Here is a 17,194-nt window from a genome sequence, read left to right as displayed (position 1 = left end):
TCAAATTTGACCCCCTAAACATGCACGAAAACTCACCAAATTTGGCACGCACGTCATGACTGGCGAAAAATTTTATAAAATGGAAAAAGTAACCCAATCTGCTCTCTTGCGCCACCTACAAACAGTAAACTAGGTGCCGTGGCCCGTAGGAATGTCGCAGAGAGATCAAACCAACGTTGACGCGTTCGTCTCATTGAGATCTAAAATTCACGCACTGACACCCCTGACCTAAATCCAACACGAAGTCTGCGATTTCCCTTTCAAAGTAAAATTTTGCTCAAAATCACTCGTCACGAAAAAATGATCTCCTCCGAGACCGTTTGTCGCACAGACATAAGAGTCACGCGACGTGGTAGAGGAGAAATTTCTCTACAAAAGTTGTCAAAAGTCTCACGGTGTGGATTTTATTAGCCCTCGAAGTTGGAAGTCTGAAATCCTGCCTTGCTCCTGCCCTCATCCGTTATAATGGGGAAAAAGGAAAAAAGTCGCCTTTTTTCAGTTCCTCAATCAAGTGGCGACTGTGACTCCTATCGACAAACCGAGCACACATAAAGCCTCACAAGGTTCTCCCGAACAAGATGATGTGACATAAGTGGGGAAAATGTCATGATATATGTACGTTTTCACAGGTATAAGTAGGTGTGCGCTCTGCATTTTTTTTTTGCTCTCAGTTATAATGGAGCCGGATTCGGGAAAATCTCGCACTTCTCACAAACTGAGGCCTCTAAGGTCCAAACTAAAAGTCTGACTGCTCTGAAAGCCTCACCAACTGAAAGACAACTTATTTTCCTATCAAACGTGATACTTTTTGTTCAGTTTTGCCACACAGGAAAGGAACAAGGAGCAGTTGTTTCCCAAACAGAAACCTTAATTTTCTCCTCTCTCCACTCTAACAGACATGACCATATATGGGCATACAGTGCAGTTACACAGCTGACAGCAGCTGTCAATCAAACTGTGACACGCAGTGCCTTCATTCAGTGACTCTCAAAAGTAGATGGGAGAAGCTAACAGCTCCATGTTAGTGGATGGGACATGCTAACAACTCCATATTAGTGGATGGGAGATGCTAACAAAATATGTCAGTTGGTGACAGATGCTAACAACTCCATGTTCGTGGATGACAGATGCTAACAGCTCCATGTTAGTGGATGGGACATGCTAACAGCTCCATGTTAGTGGATGGGACATGCTAACAGCTCCATGTTAGTGGATGGGACATGCTAACAGCTCCATGTTAGTGGATTGGAGATGCTAACAAGTCCCATGTTAGTGGGTGGACGTCTAAGTCCCGACCAATGCCGCTTGCGGCTTTAATTGCATATATTTTTCGAGACTAACATTTGGCAAAATATTCTGAGTATTTCCTGCTGACAGTTTCAGGTTGGTTGTAGCATGAAGGGGCTCCAGTAGCAGATAGAACCTTCACAATCTGGGGCAAAAGAAGAAAAGGACATGAAAGACAAAATAAATATTTGTATCAATATTTTTAAAACATTATACTCAAATAATAGATAAATAATTAATCCTATTTAATCTAATATTATTAACATAACATGATAGAATTGTGACATAAAACAACTGCACAGTCCATCAGCCACTTAGTATTTATGCTACTTTACAATGTTAAACATGCTTAAAATGATGTCCCTCAATGAGATTATGCCGAGGTCTTTTCAACAATGTTTTTATATTTCATCTTTAGCTGCTGTCATGTGCGCTTCCTCCCCACGGAATTACAAGTAAATGAAATACCTTAACTGGTGACCATTCAAACAGTTTCCCTGTAATAATATTTAATATTCAATAATATTCTGATATAAAGGACTACATTTAAACTTACGCATTGACACGGGCAGCAATTTTCTGCCACGCCATCTCCCTCTCTTTCGCTGCTGCAGCGGTGTTGCATTTTTTTTTCGAAAAATGTGTTCCAGCTTCCATATGTCGCTCTCCGCTTCTCTGTTGCCATGGTGACTCATGGAATCGGTGCTCCATTACTGCTGGCTTTTTATAGTTGTCGTGCACGTGCTGAACTCCAGGTGAAACTACTTGAAGTTGAGTAATCCATCTCAAATCAGCTGTTGTGTAACCAAAAACCCAGAGTTTTCCCTTTCAGAGTAGATCAACACAGAGTTCAGGTTTTCACTCAGCTTTTTTCAGCCTACTTGGTGAAATATACCCCTTAACTCTGCTGAACTCTGTGTGTTCAGCCCCAATTAATACCAACAACATGACATCCTCCGAAACTACTGAGAATCTGACGTTCTTTCTTTCTGACTCAGGATCAGCTCCATCAGTCCAGACTGTGTTCCTGCAGTAGTTCTACAGTCCAGCAGCAGCAGGAGCCGCATTGACACTGTTAACACACATTTCTATTCTATCCTCAGTCTGCTGTGTCGCTGTACTGCTGCAGTGAGGAGCAGGGTTTGTGTTCAGGTCGGCCATGCAAAGTATTTTTTCAAGAGTTCAGAGTTGATTCATTCCTCAGTGACAGAAGGAAACATGCAGTCTCCAATAAATCTTCCATACAGGCTGAAGAGATTATTGCCTCCATCAGATTCTTCTGAGTTCAGCCTGGTGAGGCTGTGGTTCTCAGCAGCAGGTTACTGACAGGTTAGCAGGTTCCTGACAGGTGAGCAGGTCAGCAGGTTACTGACTGGTTAGCAGGTCACTGACTGGTGAGCAGGTTAGCAGGTTACTGACAGGTTAGCAGGTTACTGACAGGTTAGCAGGTCACTGACTGGTTAGCAGGTCACTGACTGGTGAGCAGGTTACTGACTGGTGAGCAGGTTACTGACAGGTTAGCAGGTTACTGACAGGTCAGCAGGTTAGCAGGTTACTGACAGGTTAGCAGGTTACTGACAGGTCAGCAGGTTAGCAGGTCACTGACAGGTTAGCAGGTTACTGACAGGTTAGCAGGTTACTGACAGGTTAGCAGGTTACTGACAGGTCAGCAGGTTAGCAGGTTACTGACAGGTTAGCAGGTTACTGACAGGTTAGCAGGCTAACAACACTTTAGCTTCTCTGTGAGGTGTGTTTCATACCTGCAGATATGTCTTCAGGTTTGATGAGTTCCTGGATGTTGAGAGCATTTTCACAGCTGGGAGGCAGGATTTACATTGTACAGAGAAGTTCTGGGCCTCATCTGACTTAAATACAAAATGTCGACCTTTCCAGCTAAAGAATGAGTTTCTCTCTCTGGAGCAGCCATGACTCCAGCAGCAGGGGGTAAAATTCAAGGCAACGCGGGTTGTTTCATTCATGGTTAAACATAACAGTAGAGCGGGAGGCTGCTCCAAGACAGCGGTCAATGCGGCGTCTGTCATTTATATATCAATGGTGTCTATTGTTTATAGATCTACAATTACAATTAGTGATGACTAAAAAAATGTATTGTTTATAAAAGAATCTTCTCTGCCACACTAAGGAGAGAGATCCATTCAAGCCTCCCCCTCCCTGTGAGAGGTCTGCATGAACCAACAAGCTGGACAGTACGGGCTGAATTTACAAATGAAAAGAAGTGCTAACAGTGGCCGTTGAGTTGTGCATTAAAAATCAGCGACTGCTCAGCTACGACATTCCGAAGCAAGGAATATATGATACTTCATCAGCCCATCAAGAAGTAACCTAAAATCCCAGTCTTGCAACTGTTAATATATCATAATATCACTTCTCGTTTGGTTCTGGAACTTACTGATACCTTTGGAAACACAAACCAGTGTTTCCCACACATCCATATACAGAGCAGGGTGTGGCCCAGCTCTGAATCTATTCCAATCAATGATCTCTTCATGCCTTTTACCATGACATTCATGCAATGAGATGGGATTATTAGTGTGAGACAGACCAAAGAAAGACTGAGTGAGTTGAAAAGCAGAAGCTGAAGCTTGACATTCCAGCTGAACGACGGCTGGAAGGTGAAGTGAAGCTGCTGGATTTCCTGAATGAAATCAAGCTGTGATGTCCTCTCCCTTCTCTCCACACTGAGTCACTGCCTCCTCCTCTTTCACAGATCTCACAGCTGAGGGATCACTGACGTCTCTGAGCTGCAGGGGGCAGCAGCTCACCAGCAGTACCAGGGCAGACCAGCGTTCACAGGAGCAGGAAACCAGAGGAGGGTTGGGCTTCAAACCTGCTGAGCAGGAAGAGAAACTCTTCAAACACTAGCTGTTGTTGAGAGGAGGAAATGGCTCAGGGAGGAGCTCAGCTGGATCCACTAAAGTTCTCTTGTTCCATCTGTCTGGATCCCCTGAAGGATCCGGTGACGGTTCCCTGTGGACACAGCTACTGCAGCAACTGTATTAAAAGACACTGGGATGAAGAGCAAAATAAGGGAATCTACAGCTGTCCTCTGTGTGGGGACAAGTCCAGGAGGAGGCCTGACCTGAAGAAAAGCGTCGTGTTAGCAGAGTTAGTGGAGGATCTGAAGAAGACTGGACTCCAAGCTGCTGCAGCTGATCTCTGCTCTGCTGGACCTGAAGATGTGGCCTGTGATGTTTGCTCTGGGAGGAAGCTGAAAGCCATCAAGTCCTGTCTGGTCTGTGTGGCCTCTTACTGTGAGGAACACCTCCATGGTCACTATGAAGCAGCTCCATTGAAGAAACACCAGCTGGTGGAGCCCTCCAAGAAGCTCCAGGAGAAGATCTGTTCTCTTCACGATGAGGTGAAGAAGATTTTCTGTCGCACTGATCAGCAGTGTATCTGTTACCTCTGCACCATGGACCAACACAGAGGCCATGAAACAGTCCCAGCTGCAGCAGAAAGGAGGCAGAAGCAGAAGGAGCTGGAGGGGAGTCGACTAAACATCCAGCAGAGAATCCAGGAGCGAGAGAAAGACGTGAAGCAGCTTCAGCAGCAGATGTTTGCCATCAATGTCTCTGCTGATGAAGCAGTGGAGCACAGCGAGGAGAGCTTCACCCAGATGATCCGTCTCCTCCAGAAAAGAAGCCTTGAGGTGAAGCGGCAGCTCAGATCCCAGCAGCAAACTGCAGTGAGTGGACTCAAAGAACTTGAGGAGAAGCTGCAGCAGGAGATCGCTGAGCTGAAGAGGAAAGACGTCCAGCTGGAGCAGCTGGCACACACAGAGGACCACACCCAGTTTCTCCACAGCTACACCTCAGTGTCAACACTCAGTGAGCCCACACACTACTCCAGCATCCAGACTGCTCCTCTCAGAGACTTTGAGGATGTGGCAGCAGCTGTGTCAGAGAGCAGAGACAAACTCCAGGACATCCTGAGAGAGACTGAAGAGGTGCTACTGCTACAACCACAGCCAGAGAGCAGAGCAGACTTCTTACAATATTCACAGCAGATCACTCTGGATCCAAACTCTGTGAACAGACACCTGAAATTATCTGACGGAGACAGAAAAGTAACTTTTACAGAGGAAGTTCAGCCTTATTCTGATCATCCAGACAGATTCACTGTATGGCCTCAGGTTCTGAGCAGAGAGAGTCTGACTGGACGTAGTTACTGGGAGGTGGAGAGGAGAGGATGGGTTGGTGTAGCAGTCACATACAAGAACATCAGCAGAGCAGGGAGGGGAGAGGAATGTGGATTTGGATTTAATGACAAATCTTGGGCTTTATATTGTTACTCTGACAGTTTTAGTTTTTATCACAACAACATCCACACTCCCGTCTCAGGTCCTCAGTCCTCCAGAGTGGGAGTGTACCTGGATCACAGAGCAGGTATTCTGTCTTTCTACAGCGTCTCTGAAACCATGACTCTCCTCCACAGAGTCCAGACCTCCTTCACTCAGCCGCTACATGCTGGAATTAGACTTTATTATTCTGGAATCTCAGCAGAGTTGTTGAAACCTGAGTAGAGGACTCCATCAGATCTCCTGGTGTGGTTTTCTAAAGGAGCCTCCACATTTTCTGAGCTGAGGCATTGATGAGATTTCTGACAGGAAGAAGATTGAAACCAACAGATGGTCGGCCGTCTTCTCAGAGACTTTCTGCGTGGACAAAAGGATGTGAGACAAGTGTGGAGAGACAGAAAGGAGCTGAGTTAGTGGAGAAAAACATGGCCGCTGCAGCCATCAGTCCCCTCACTGATTCCTCACTGATGCTTTTCTAATAGTTGGACTCATTTTTCAAGCTTCTCAAACAGGATGTTCTTCTTCGTGGACAACAGGAAGCTGCAGCTTTTCACACTTTGGGGGATTTGAAGTGGAAATTAGGAGCTTTCACATGTTTGGATTGATCAGTCTTTCTTTTTTCATGATTCTTTTCTGACATTTGATCCTTCAGAGTGAAGATTTGTGGATTTTCGTTTTGGCTTTTTGGATCTTCATCTGTCACCAAGTGGCAGGAAGTTTGATTCTTTTAGCTGGAAATGACTCCAGTCGACAACAACAGTCAACAATTCACACACACACACACACACACACACACACACACACACACACACACACACACACACACACACACACATACAGGGATATATGGTTTATGAGACCAATTTGGCAGATTCTTGCATGGCGGTGGTTTACGGAACCACACCTAACGCAACATCCGGTGAACTTGAAAGATATATCAAAAATTTTCATTTCATCTGCTGAACACAAATCTGACTTGAAAATCATCATTTCTCTTTCAGAACAATATGTGACATTTCACAGGCTTATGAGACCAGACCAAATAGTGCTTTGTGAAACCAACAGTGTTTATGAGACCTGTTTATATATAACACACAAACACAAACCACATAGTGGTATACAAGGACCGACAAACATTACAGGGTCTGTTTACATGTGACACACAAACACAAACCATACAATGGTATACAAGGACTGACAAACATTACAGGGTCTGTTTACATGTAACACACAAACACAAACCATACAATGGTATACAAGGACCGACAAACATTACAGGGTCTGTTTACATGTAACACACAAACACAAACCATACAATGGTATACAAGGACCGACAAACATTACAAGGTCTACAAGAATACAATATTACATTTAACCTCTAAAAAAACCCTTTTAAACACCCACCTCAAGCTTTTTAGCCATTTTCCTTTCTCAATGGTCTTTAAATTGTGGGTATGAAGTTTATAGCCAATATAAAAAGCTTTTTTCCTTTGCCTTTTTGCAAAATAAAGTCATTTTCCAGGACTCACTCTCTGCAGAGCGTCAGTAGCTTGTCAGCAATATGCCTCCGAGTCGTGGGCGGAGACAACACTGCTCTGCACCCTCCCCCTCAAACGCCACATCTCAATCGAGGAAAGCTTCTGCTAATTTAGAGCTTTGTAAGATATATAGAGCAAGGTTAGCATATTTTACAAGTCCAAATGATCCAAGCCCTGCATCCAATGCTCTCTGCTGCGTTCCCCCTTGCAGAAGAGCTGCCTGCTCTGTCTGCCGAGCAGCAAGAACCAATTCTGGGAGTGCTGAGTTTTTCCTCAGACTGCTGAGCAGCGACCAACCGAAACTGCAAGTTTTGATTGCTGCTGTAGAGTCAGTACAAAGATTATATGCAAAATTGCAAGTTCTAAGCATCACATAAAAACCTTACTCGTCAGTTTAAGAGACTAACCAATTAAATCTGAGTTAGACTAATCAACACTGTTAAGACAGAGGTGTAGAGGCAGAGCACCTCACAAAATGGCAGCACAGACCTGAGACCAAAGTACTGATGCCCGAGTTTCCGATGCACTCAGCACAAAGAAAGGGGGAAAAATGCCTGCTGCACAGGAATGAAGAAAATCGTATCAAAAATTAATGAACAAATGACAACCATTTCTTGTTTAACATGATGAGAATTCAGAGACGCTGTTGGTACGTGCACATCTCATCATGTGCCGATTGTTGCATTATTTTGATTGTAAGCTGAAGGCCATCCTGGGTGACCCCACCGGACAGAGGACCAGTTGCAGTAACAGACTCATCTCCCTGACCTGGAGACCAGAAAGATTAAAGACAACTTTCATTCCTGTTGCTATCAAGATGCACAATGCCATTTGTAAGGCTACACACTTTTACTTTATTACCTCCGCCAGGAGGTTATGTAATCACGTCGGTCTGTTGGTTTGTTGGTTGGTTGGTTGGTCTGTTAGCAACATTACGGAAAAAGTAATGGACAGATTGCAATGAAACTTTGTGGAAAGGTGGGTCTTGGGCTAACTTAGAATCCATTAAATTTTTGTGATGATCCGGATCACTGTCTGGATCCAGGAATTTTTTTAAAGGATTCTTTATCATTGAGAGATAGGGCAGTCTTTGATATAGTTGGGCAGGCTCGCCGACAGGGGGAACAAACACCTGGTTCACACAGGACGCGCTGCGCGTGGAGGCGGAAGCGCCGAGCACCGAGTTCAGGTCGGTGCCCGTTTACCTATCTGACGGTTCATACAGGAGGTGCGGGGGAGCGCTGCTCACGCCATGGACCGCGGGTGCTCTGCTCCTCTGTATTTTCTCCGCCAGCCGTGGAGTGCCAGTTGTAAAGCTGGACAGAGCAGATCGCACCAGACAGGAAGTCGGGAACGGAAAATACGAGAGAATCCGGTCAATTTTCTAATTAAAATAAAGTAAAATAACATAAATTATGTTGCTTTTCGCTTTTCCTTTTCAGATAAACACACACACACACACACACACAAGAGCGAGAGAGAGAGGCACCGCACGCCACAACGCTCTTCTCCGATCACACCCCGATCACAATGTTGTTTATTATATATGGTGTTTTTATGGTTGTTGGTGACTTATTTGAGCTGTGGCGGAGGTCTGCGCTCTCTGAGTGCCAAATTCTAGTATTTATATTATTTCAGGTGTGTGTTATCTATTTTGTCACATGTTCTTGTAAGCTGCTAACAACACAAAAAATGGATGTGCTTAGAGTTCAAATGCAACAGATATTGGGAGTGTTGAAGCCTTCTCACCCATACAAATGGGGCATACATTTAGGATTTTTTTGGGCTGATACCAATCACAGGGTCTACTTGAAGCCTTCAATTTTTGTATAGCATTACATATTGATGTAACTATTCTTAAGAACACTTAAAGCGATACTTCAACATTTTGGCAAATTGGCCCATCTAGGGCAATTCGGTAGTCATTTAGAACAGCATACTTACTTTTTTTGTGAGGGCGAGCTGTTGTTTATTCAGCAGTGCGTCTGAGGAGAGCTTCACGGCGGACATAATGGAAGTGGACGGTACAGTTGCTTCCCTCGTCAAACTCATCAATCCAACACAATCCAACAACCCCAAAACACACTTTGGTGGACACGTTATAATCCGCACATTCACTACGCTGTGAAACACCAACAAATAATATTGTAGCATTACGACATTGAAGCAAATATTGGGAACTACTTTTTCTTTTGAGATCACTACGCCCAGACGCCATGTTTAGTAAGTAGTTCCGTCTTAGCAATCTTCGCAAAAAAACGCTCAATCTCGTAATTTTGCATTAATATTTCACAGCGTAGTGAATGTGGGGATTATAACGTGTCCACCAAAGTGTGTTTTGGGGTTGTTGGATTGTGTTGGATTGATGAGTTTGACGAGGGAAGCTACTGTACCATCCACTTCCATTATGTCCGCCGTGAAGCTCTCCTCAGACTCACCGCTGAATAAACAACAGCTCGCCCTCACAAAAAAAGTAAGTATGCTGTTCTAAATGACTACCGAATTGCCCTAGATGGGCCAATTTGCCAAAATGTTGAAGTATCGCTTTAAGTATCACAATTAGAAACGACAATAGTCAAGAATGGATCACACTTTATTACTTATAACAATGAACATCAATTAACAGCAAAGAATGTTCTGAACATCTGCCCTATATCAATTTTTTAAGCATTAAGAATACTCAGGGCGAACCAAAATCCATCTTACATACAGGTCTGTGAGCCAACATTAGCTGCATGGAATGCATGAAGAAACACACGTGCATCGGCTTCTTCATGCGTGCACTGCAACTCTGCTACTTCCTCACACTTATTTTGGTCTTTCCTCTGTCTTCTTTCTGTCCCCTTTGTCCTCTCTTTTGCCACTGTCCCCTTTCTGTTCTCTCTCTCTCTCCTCTTTCTGTCCTATATCTGTCCTCTCTCCATCCTCTCTGTCTCCTTTCTGTCCCCTCTCTTTCTTTTTTGTCCCCTCTCTTTCTAGTGTCGTAAATCAGCCCCGCCCACTCCCCATCCACATTTGGATTTTGGAGCTGGGCTCAGTCTGGGCATGAGCCCATAGAAACTTCGTGCAGGGAGTGTCAGTTACTGACAGCATACTTGAGTGCTTTAAAACAAATGTCATCAAAACGCGTTAGCTTCTCTAAGGGTTAGCTTTAGCTCTTTAGCTCTAGCTTCTCTACACGCAAAGACATGCGAAAACTCACCAAGCGCAGACTCTGGCTCTTGCTTGATTGTTGTAATACTTGGTATTTTGGCTATAACTTTACTTATTGCAGCTTTCAGACGATGGTTAAAGTTTATCTCTGTAATCTCCGCGACGCGCAGTGATGGCGTCACTTCCGGTTTAGCCACTGGAATTCGCCCCAAAAAATTGAAAACAAAAAGCAGCAATGCTGATTGGCTCGGCCACTTCACGGCTCCGTCGCGTTCTCTTTCTATGGGCGCGTGCCCAGACTGAGCCTAGCGCCAAAATCCAAATGTGGATAAGGAGTGGGCGGGGCTGGTTTACGAGGCTACTCTCTTTCTATTCTGTCCTACTTCTGTCCTCTCTCCGTCTCCTCTCCATATAATCTCTGTCCTGTCTGTCTCCTCTGTGTCTCCTGTTTCCATATCCTCTCCCTGTTCTCTCTCTGTCTCCTCTTTGTCTCCTGTCTACACCTCCTCTCTGTCCTCTCTCCGTGCCATCTGTCTCCTCTGTCTCCCCTCTCTGATAGGGATATAATATATTCTTGCAGACTGGATACAGCTGAAATGCGGGCCGGAAGTTTGATGTCTGCTCAAAATAGCGAAACTTTTCCACCTTGAGTGATTCCGACCAGTGAAATTTTGGCTTCTGGCCATATTCCTCTTCAGTGTGGATGAAATTTTTGGGGCTTAAAAGTCAGCCCCCATTTCTCAAGTAGTCTCTAATGTTCTGGCATATCTCTTCGGCTCTTCAGTGCTGGCTGTTCACATTCTATGCAAACCAAGCACTCCTTCTTCAATGTGGATTGCTTTATGTGAGACTCTCAGCACAGCATTTTTCTCCACTTTGGTCCATGGTCTTCTTGTTCTGCCTTTGCGTACTGAAAACAAACAAGATTACATAATTGTTAGTATGGCTGACTACGTTTTTATTTAAACTGGATATCAATGGCAAACCGTGAGAAATAATGGGAGCTTTGTTTGCCACTCAGTTGTGTACCAATTGCAATAAAAGATGACATACTTCCTGTACACATACATCTGTTATTCCATAAACAGTTTGCACTGCAAAAGCTTGTATGTTTTGTTCATCGATATGTTGACTTTTCCACTTCTTCTCATTGTAAAAACTTTTAACTTTGTCTCTGTCCTTACATGTTGATCTGATGATGATGACTGGATAGTATAAACTTGATGAGTATTAGAATTCAACTTGACCATACCATTATGCACAGGGAGCAATCGATCTGCTTCAGGAGTGTCCATGTTTTCGTCAGCTTCAGGAGTGTCCAAGTTTCTGCCTGAAAAGTGTGTAACAGAAGAGCATAGTACAGGCATTTTATTTGAATAGTACATGTTGTTCAATTGTGTAATGCAATATATTGATTGTTTAAAGCTCAATGAAAGCAGAAATAGATCAGAGGGGTTTAAATTGTATTGTAACACACAAATACACACAGGTCTCTGTACGAAAGTATTGGTTCTCACTGTTGTCCTCATATGCCAAACACTGGTCTCTGCACACCATGATCATGTAAACACACAAAAAACACAAACACATGCCACACTGAATCTCAGTTACATACAGAAGCAGTAAGTTGGCATTGTTTCAGGTCACTTTAAAGCACTTCCTGTCTTTGAATCTGCACTGACACAGTGTACTGACACACCTCTGATTAGGAATGCGAGAGACACGCCTGCTGTGTGCAAAACCTGACCACACTTGACCAAAAACTACTGAAACTGACATGAAAACTGAACAATACCAACCAACAGATTAAACACTGAACAAAAACTGATCCAAAAAACATGTTGAATTATCTTTCAAAATATGGTAAAATGCTGACATTCAAGAATCTGTTACATGTGAAATTATGACTTTTAAAAATGTCGATCTTGAGGAAAAAAATTTAATTGACAAGATCTGTTAACTCACTCATCAATATTATCTCAACATTACAGGACAGATTCACAATATTTACTGTTTTCCTCAATGACAAGGGCATTACTGATGAAAACAGTGAAATTTGATCCTATATAACTGCTTCTGTCATAAACCAAGATTTTAAATCATGCAAAACGATGTGACATACTGTATTTTACTGTATGACCTTGTAGCCTCACTACGTCCTTTTAAACCATTACTGCGCCACACACAGAACCACACAGGTCTCTGTACTAAAGTATTGGTTCTCACTGGTGTCCTCATATGCCAAACACTGGTCCTCACACACCATGATCATGCAACACACAAACACACACACATGCCACAATGAATCTCAGTTACATACAGAAGCAGTATGTTGGGCATTGTTTCAGGTTATTTTAAAGCACCTCCTGTTGTGAATGTGCACTGACACACTATACTGTGGGGCGTTGACCGGGCGGGGGGGGGGGGGGGGGGGGGGCGGGGGCGGTGTGCCCATTCATGGTGTCGCAACTAGCGGAAGTATTGTAGTGTCTGCTCAGTCCCGCCCACCCCCGGTCCGATCCCTGTCAGTCGCCAACCCCCCCCGCCGCCCCAGCCGAAAGTCCCCCTCCACCTCCAAAGCTCCCCCCCAGTCCGAGGCTCCATGTCAGTCGCGCGCAACCCCCGCGAAACTCAGCTGAGCGGTCCTACTGGTGGTCCGACCGACACTCCGTCACGGTAGCCCCCCCCCCCGTCCGACAGTCCATGTCAGCAGCAACCACCGCTGGATTTGGACCTTTGCCCCGCTGGTAAGACAAATGCCCACCCACACCTGGCATCCTAATACAGTCACTGCTGTACTGACACACTTTTGATTAGAAATGTGAGAGACACGCCTGCTGTGTGCAAAACCTGACCGCACTTGACCAAAAACTACTGAAGCTGACATGAAAACTGAACAAATACCAACCAACAGATTAAACACTGAATAAAAATTGATCCAAAAAAAACATGTTGCATTATCTATCAAACAATGTTAAATGCTGACATTCCAGAATCTGTTAGAAAATGTATTATCTCAACATTACTGGAGAGATTCACAATATTTACTGTTTCTCCTCAATGACAAGAGGCATTACTTGATGAAAACAGTGAAATTTGATCCTATATAACTGCTTCTGTCATAAACCAAGATTTTAAATCATGCAAAACTGATGTGACATACTGTATTTTACTGTATGGCCTTGTATGCCTCACTCCGTCCTTTTAAACCATTACTGCGCCACACACAGAAACACACAGGTCTCTGTACGAAAGTATTAGTTCTCACTGTTGTCCTCATATGCCAAACACTGGTCTCGCACACCATGATCATGCAAACACACAAAAACACAAACACATGCCACACTGAATCTCAGTCACATACAGAAGCAGTAAGCTAGCATTGTTTCAGGTCACTTTAAAGCACTTCCTGTCTTTGAATCGCACTGACACAGGTACTGACACCCTCTGATTAGGAATGCGAGAGACACGCCTGCTGTGTGCAAAACCTGACCACACTTGACCAAAAAACTACTGAACTGACATGAAAACTGAACAAAAACTACCAAAAACTGAAAAGGAATTAAAATGACTAAAGCTTAATGTGACTGGGGGGGGGGGGGGGGGGGGGAAGGCTTTGAGACAAGACATCACAGACATCATCAAATCTCAATTCAACACAGTACTTATGTATTGTGTTGAATTTGAGATTCAACGGGGTTTAAAGCAAACACTTACCTTTGGTTGGGGCAAAGATTCTCCATCCATAAGGCGCCTTGTCATTCTTTTGTCTCATGTGATGTTGTGCATTACATCTGGGGTTTCGTTTGCTTTGACTCACTGCAAAACATAATGTCAAGTCAGTCCTTACAAATATACAGCATTATCTGAACTCATTTTATCAGTGGCCTTAAAAGGTATTATGTTAGGCACTGACAGCTTCAGCTTGACGATGCTGAAGTGAGCTTACAACTTCCATCAGACAGTTCAGGGAAAAACAATGTCGACATTATTCCAGTTAGACAAGAGGATCTTCCAGACAGGAGGTAAACAAACGTCTAACCCTGAACTCCAAGTATGGTTCGAGAGCAGCTGATCTGAATTGGTTCAATCAACACGTAAGTATGTTAATCACCTGCAAAAAAGCCATCATCTATCCATATTAATTCAGTAGACATATTAATACATGATTATGATGACTGTGCGCACATTTAATTTTTGGTGGAATGTGACAGGCCAAAGATACATTACATTTAAATAAATCTTTTCATCTTTAACATGACAAGCATAGTGAAGGTGAATATTTTAAAAAGTTATCAGACATTATTGTAGTATACTAATCTGTCCAGTGAGGGGATTAACACTTGAAATGAGGTTAAATAACAGTAAATTTTAAGTGTTAGATTACAAACATGTTTCATGTTTTGATCTACACTGATATATATATATATAGACATATATAAATATATATATATATATGGTATATATATGTATTTATACATATATATATATATATATATATATATTATATATATATATATATATATATATATACACACATACAGATCTATATGTATATATGTATATATGTATATATGTATGTATATATATACACACACACATACACATACACACACTATATATATATATATATATATATATATATATATATATATATATATATATATATATGTCTTCATGTCTATGGTCATCTTCAGTTGCTCCTGTGTCTCATCTCAGTCATTCCACCACTTATCATCCAAATCTGGTAATAATGAATTCTCGGACAACACTGCATTAAAGTATTGTGTTAACCTGAAGGTCCCCCCAACTGGAGGAGCAGAAAACAATTGAATTGTATTGGAACAACTCTACTAATATTAATTATTTATAATAGAATGTCATGATGCTGCCCATTAACTTTCAACAGCCGAACCTGGCGTACACGAAAATATCAGCTATTTTTACACACCATGACTTATAAAACTACGGGTCAGCCAGCACACTAGCCGGTGTCGTGCCAAAACTGGATTTCTGCCAGAAAGTGATTTCCGGGTCCGCGGAATCAGCTTGTCGCAAGCAAAAAAAGTGATTTGACATTGTAATGTCCCTTTACTCATTTTTTAAGTGATATAAGTATTGGTTTTACTCAAATGTTGTAAATCTGACTCTGCTGTGTTATATTAAATCATTTTCCAGGCAAAACATCGATCCATATGCAATACTGGAGGCTATGAATCAGCTTTTGGCAAGCAAAATAAGCTGATTTTGACATTGTAATGTCCCTTTTCTCAATTTTCAAACCGTACAACGCACTGCTTGGGATGAAATTACTCTGTGAGCAATCTAGCAATTTTGATGCAAAAAAAAAAAGAAAAGAAACACGTGTCACCTCCGTGACATATCTTAATTAGCATAACAACAAGCCACGTTAAAATCGCCAACTAGCTTACCGGTATTTAACAGCGATATAAGGCAACTGGAAGTACAGGAGGCTATCAAACGCAAACATAAATAAACATCTTGGATGATCAGAAACAAAACTTGTTTGAGCCCGATTAAGACTGCTGCAGAGCCACAGAAGCTGCGCATTTCAGCTGCCCGCGGACCGGAAATCACTTTATGGCAGGGAATCACTTTTTGGCACGACACCTGTCCACTGGCTAGCCCGGTTAGCAATCTGCACGTAAGGCACCTCAAAACAAAGCCGCAACTTCCATCACTACCGAGCAAAGCCGACGACAATCAAGCGTCCGAAAGCAAGCAGCCAACACAACAAAAACAGTAATGGCTTCGCCAAATGATGGTTGAGCTCCTGAGTTACTTTGAAGACAGGATTAGCTTACCAGCTAGCTGCAGTGCTAAGCCTTTTACACGAGCTCCGGTCCGGCTTTAACAGGCGTGATGCAGACAACGGGAGGACCACGCTCTGGCATGACACAAAAAGGACATTTCGGTTGTACAAAATAAAAATAAACGTCCTCTCTCCCACAAATCCAGCCTCACAGAAGCAGGTAAACAGAAAGACGCAGCCTTCTTCAAAGGAGCACACTTACTCCTCCCAGACGTCAAATGTTGTGTCAAGAGCGACTTTGTTAAACTGTTTTAAAAACACTCAGAAAAGATTTCAAGCCTATTTCAGTCTCAATTGAGTCTCAAACAGCGTGAAAATTGTTATTTTCCAACATAATGATAGAGAGCTTAAAAATAAAAGGAACTAGTGAATGACACAGCACAGTGAATTTAATATAACATAAAATACGTAATATATGGAAAATAATTTAAAAAATATTAAAGTCTTACTTTCATCGTTCATCCCAGTGCTGATCCGGTCCAACCTGCTGAAGCTCCCGCCTTTACACATCCTGTGTATAAATTGGCGGGTAATTGTGTATATTTTCCCGCAAATGTGTATAACTTGCAATGCGTCCTGCTGCCTCTGGGGGCGCTGTTGGACACACACGGGTTACACAACGTCTTGGTCTCACAAGCCATCCTGGCATATGAGCCCAATATGTGTGAACCTCAGAATGGCAGGGGGTGGGCCATAACAGTACATCAACTATATGAACTAATAACACAGGAAGTTATGTAATCATACATATAGTAATTATGACATATACCATTATATTTCAATAATTATAACATTATAAAGTTTTATGTTTATGAGACCATCAAAATTGGTTCCGTAACCCGATTGGTCTTGTAATGCTGGTGAGTAAACCTGAAAATTGGTTTTACAAACCATATATCCCTACTCACACACACACACACACACACACTAGGGTTGCCAACTCCCAGAGATTGAAATAAGGAACACCTCTCGCGGACATCTGAAAAAAACTGAGCTTTTGGGGGTTGAAAAACACATATATAACAGCACTTTGCCACAGTTAAACCTACTACAGGACTATAAAAA

The 17,194-nt window shown here is 42.8% G+C and overlaps 1 protein-coding gene across 5 annotated transcripts in view; it reads left to right on the top strand.

Annotated features, from left to right (window-relative positions):
- The window catches only part of LOC115408993 (tripartite motif-containing protein 16-like), an 85,766-nt gene extending 79,314 nt beyond the window's left edge, over positions 1 to 6,452 (top strand). For 4 of the 5 annotated variants that reach the window (XM_030119951.1, XM_030119953.1, XM_030119949.1 and 1 more), the window contains exon 2: positions 4,016 to 6,452. In XM_030119951.1, coding sequence (XP_029975811.1) covers positions 4,190 to 5,830 — 1,641 coding nt within the window. In that variant the 5' untranslated portion in view covers positions 4,016 to 4,189 and the 3' untranslated portion in view covers positions 5,831 to 6,452. The remainder of the gene's footprint in view (positions 1 to 4,015) is intronic. The other variant, XM_030119954.1, reaches the window with a different exon arrangement.
- Positions 6,453 to 17,194: the final 10,742 nt, after the last annotated feature.

The sequence above is a fragment of the Salarias fasciatus genome, chromosome 22 (assembly GCF_902148845.1).
Source record: "Salarias fasciatus chromosome 22, fSalaFa1.1, whole genome shotgun sequence".
Lineage (NCBI taxonomy): Eukaryota > Metazoa > Chordata > Actinopteri > Blenniiformes > Blenniidae > Salarias > Salarias fasciatus.
This window is presented reverse-complemented; position numbering and strand designations above follow the sequence as displayed.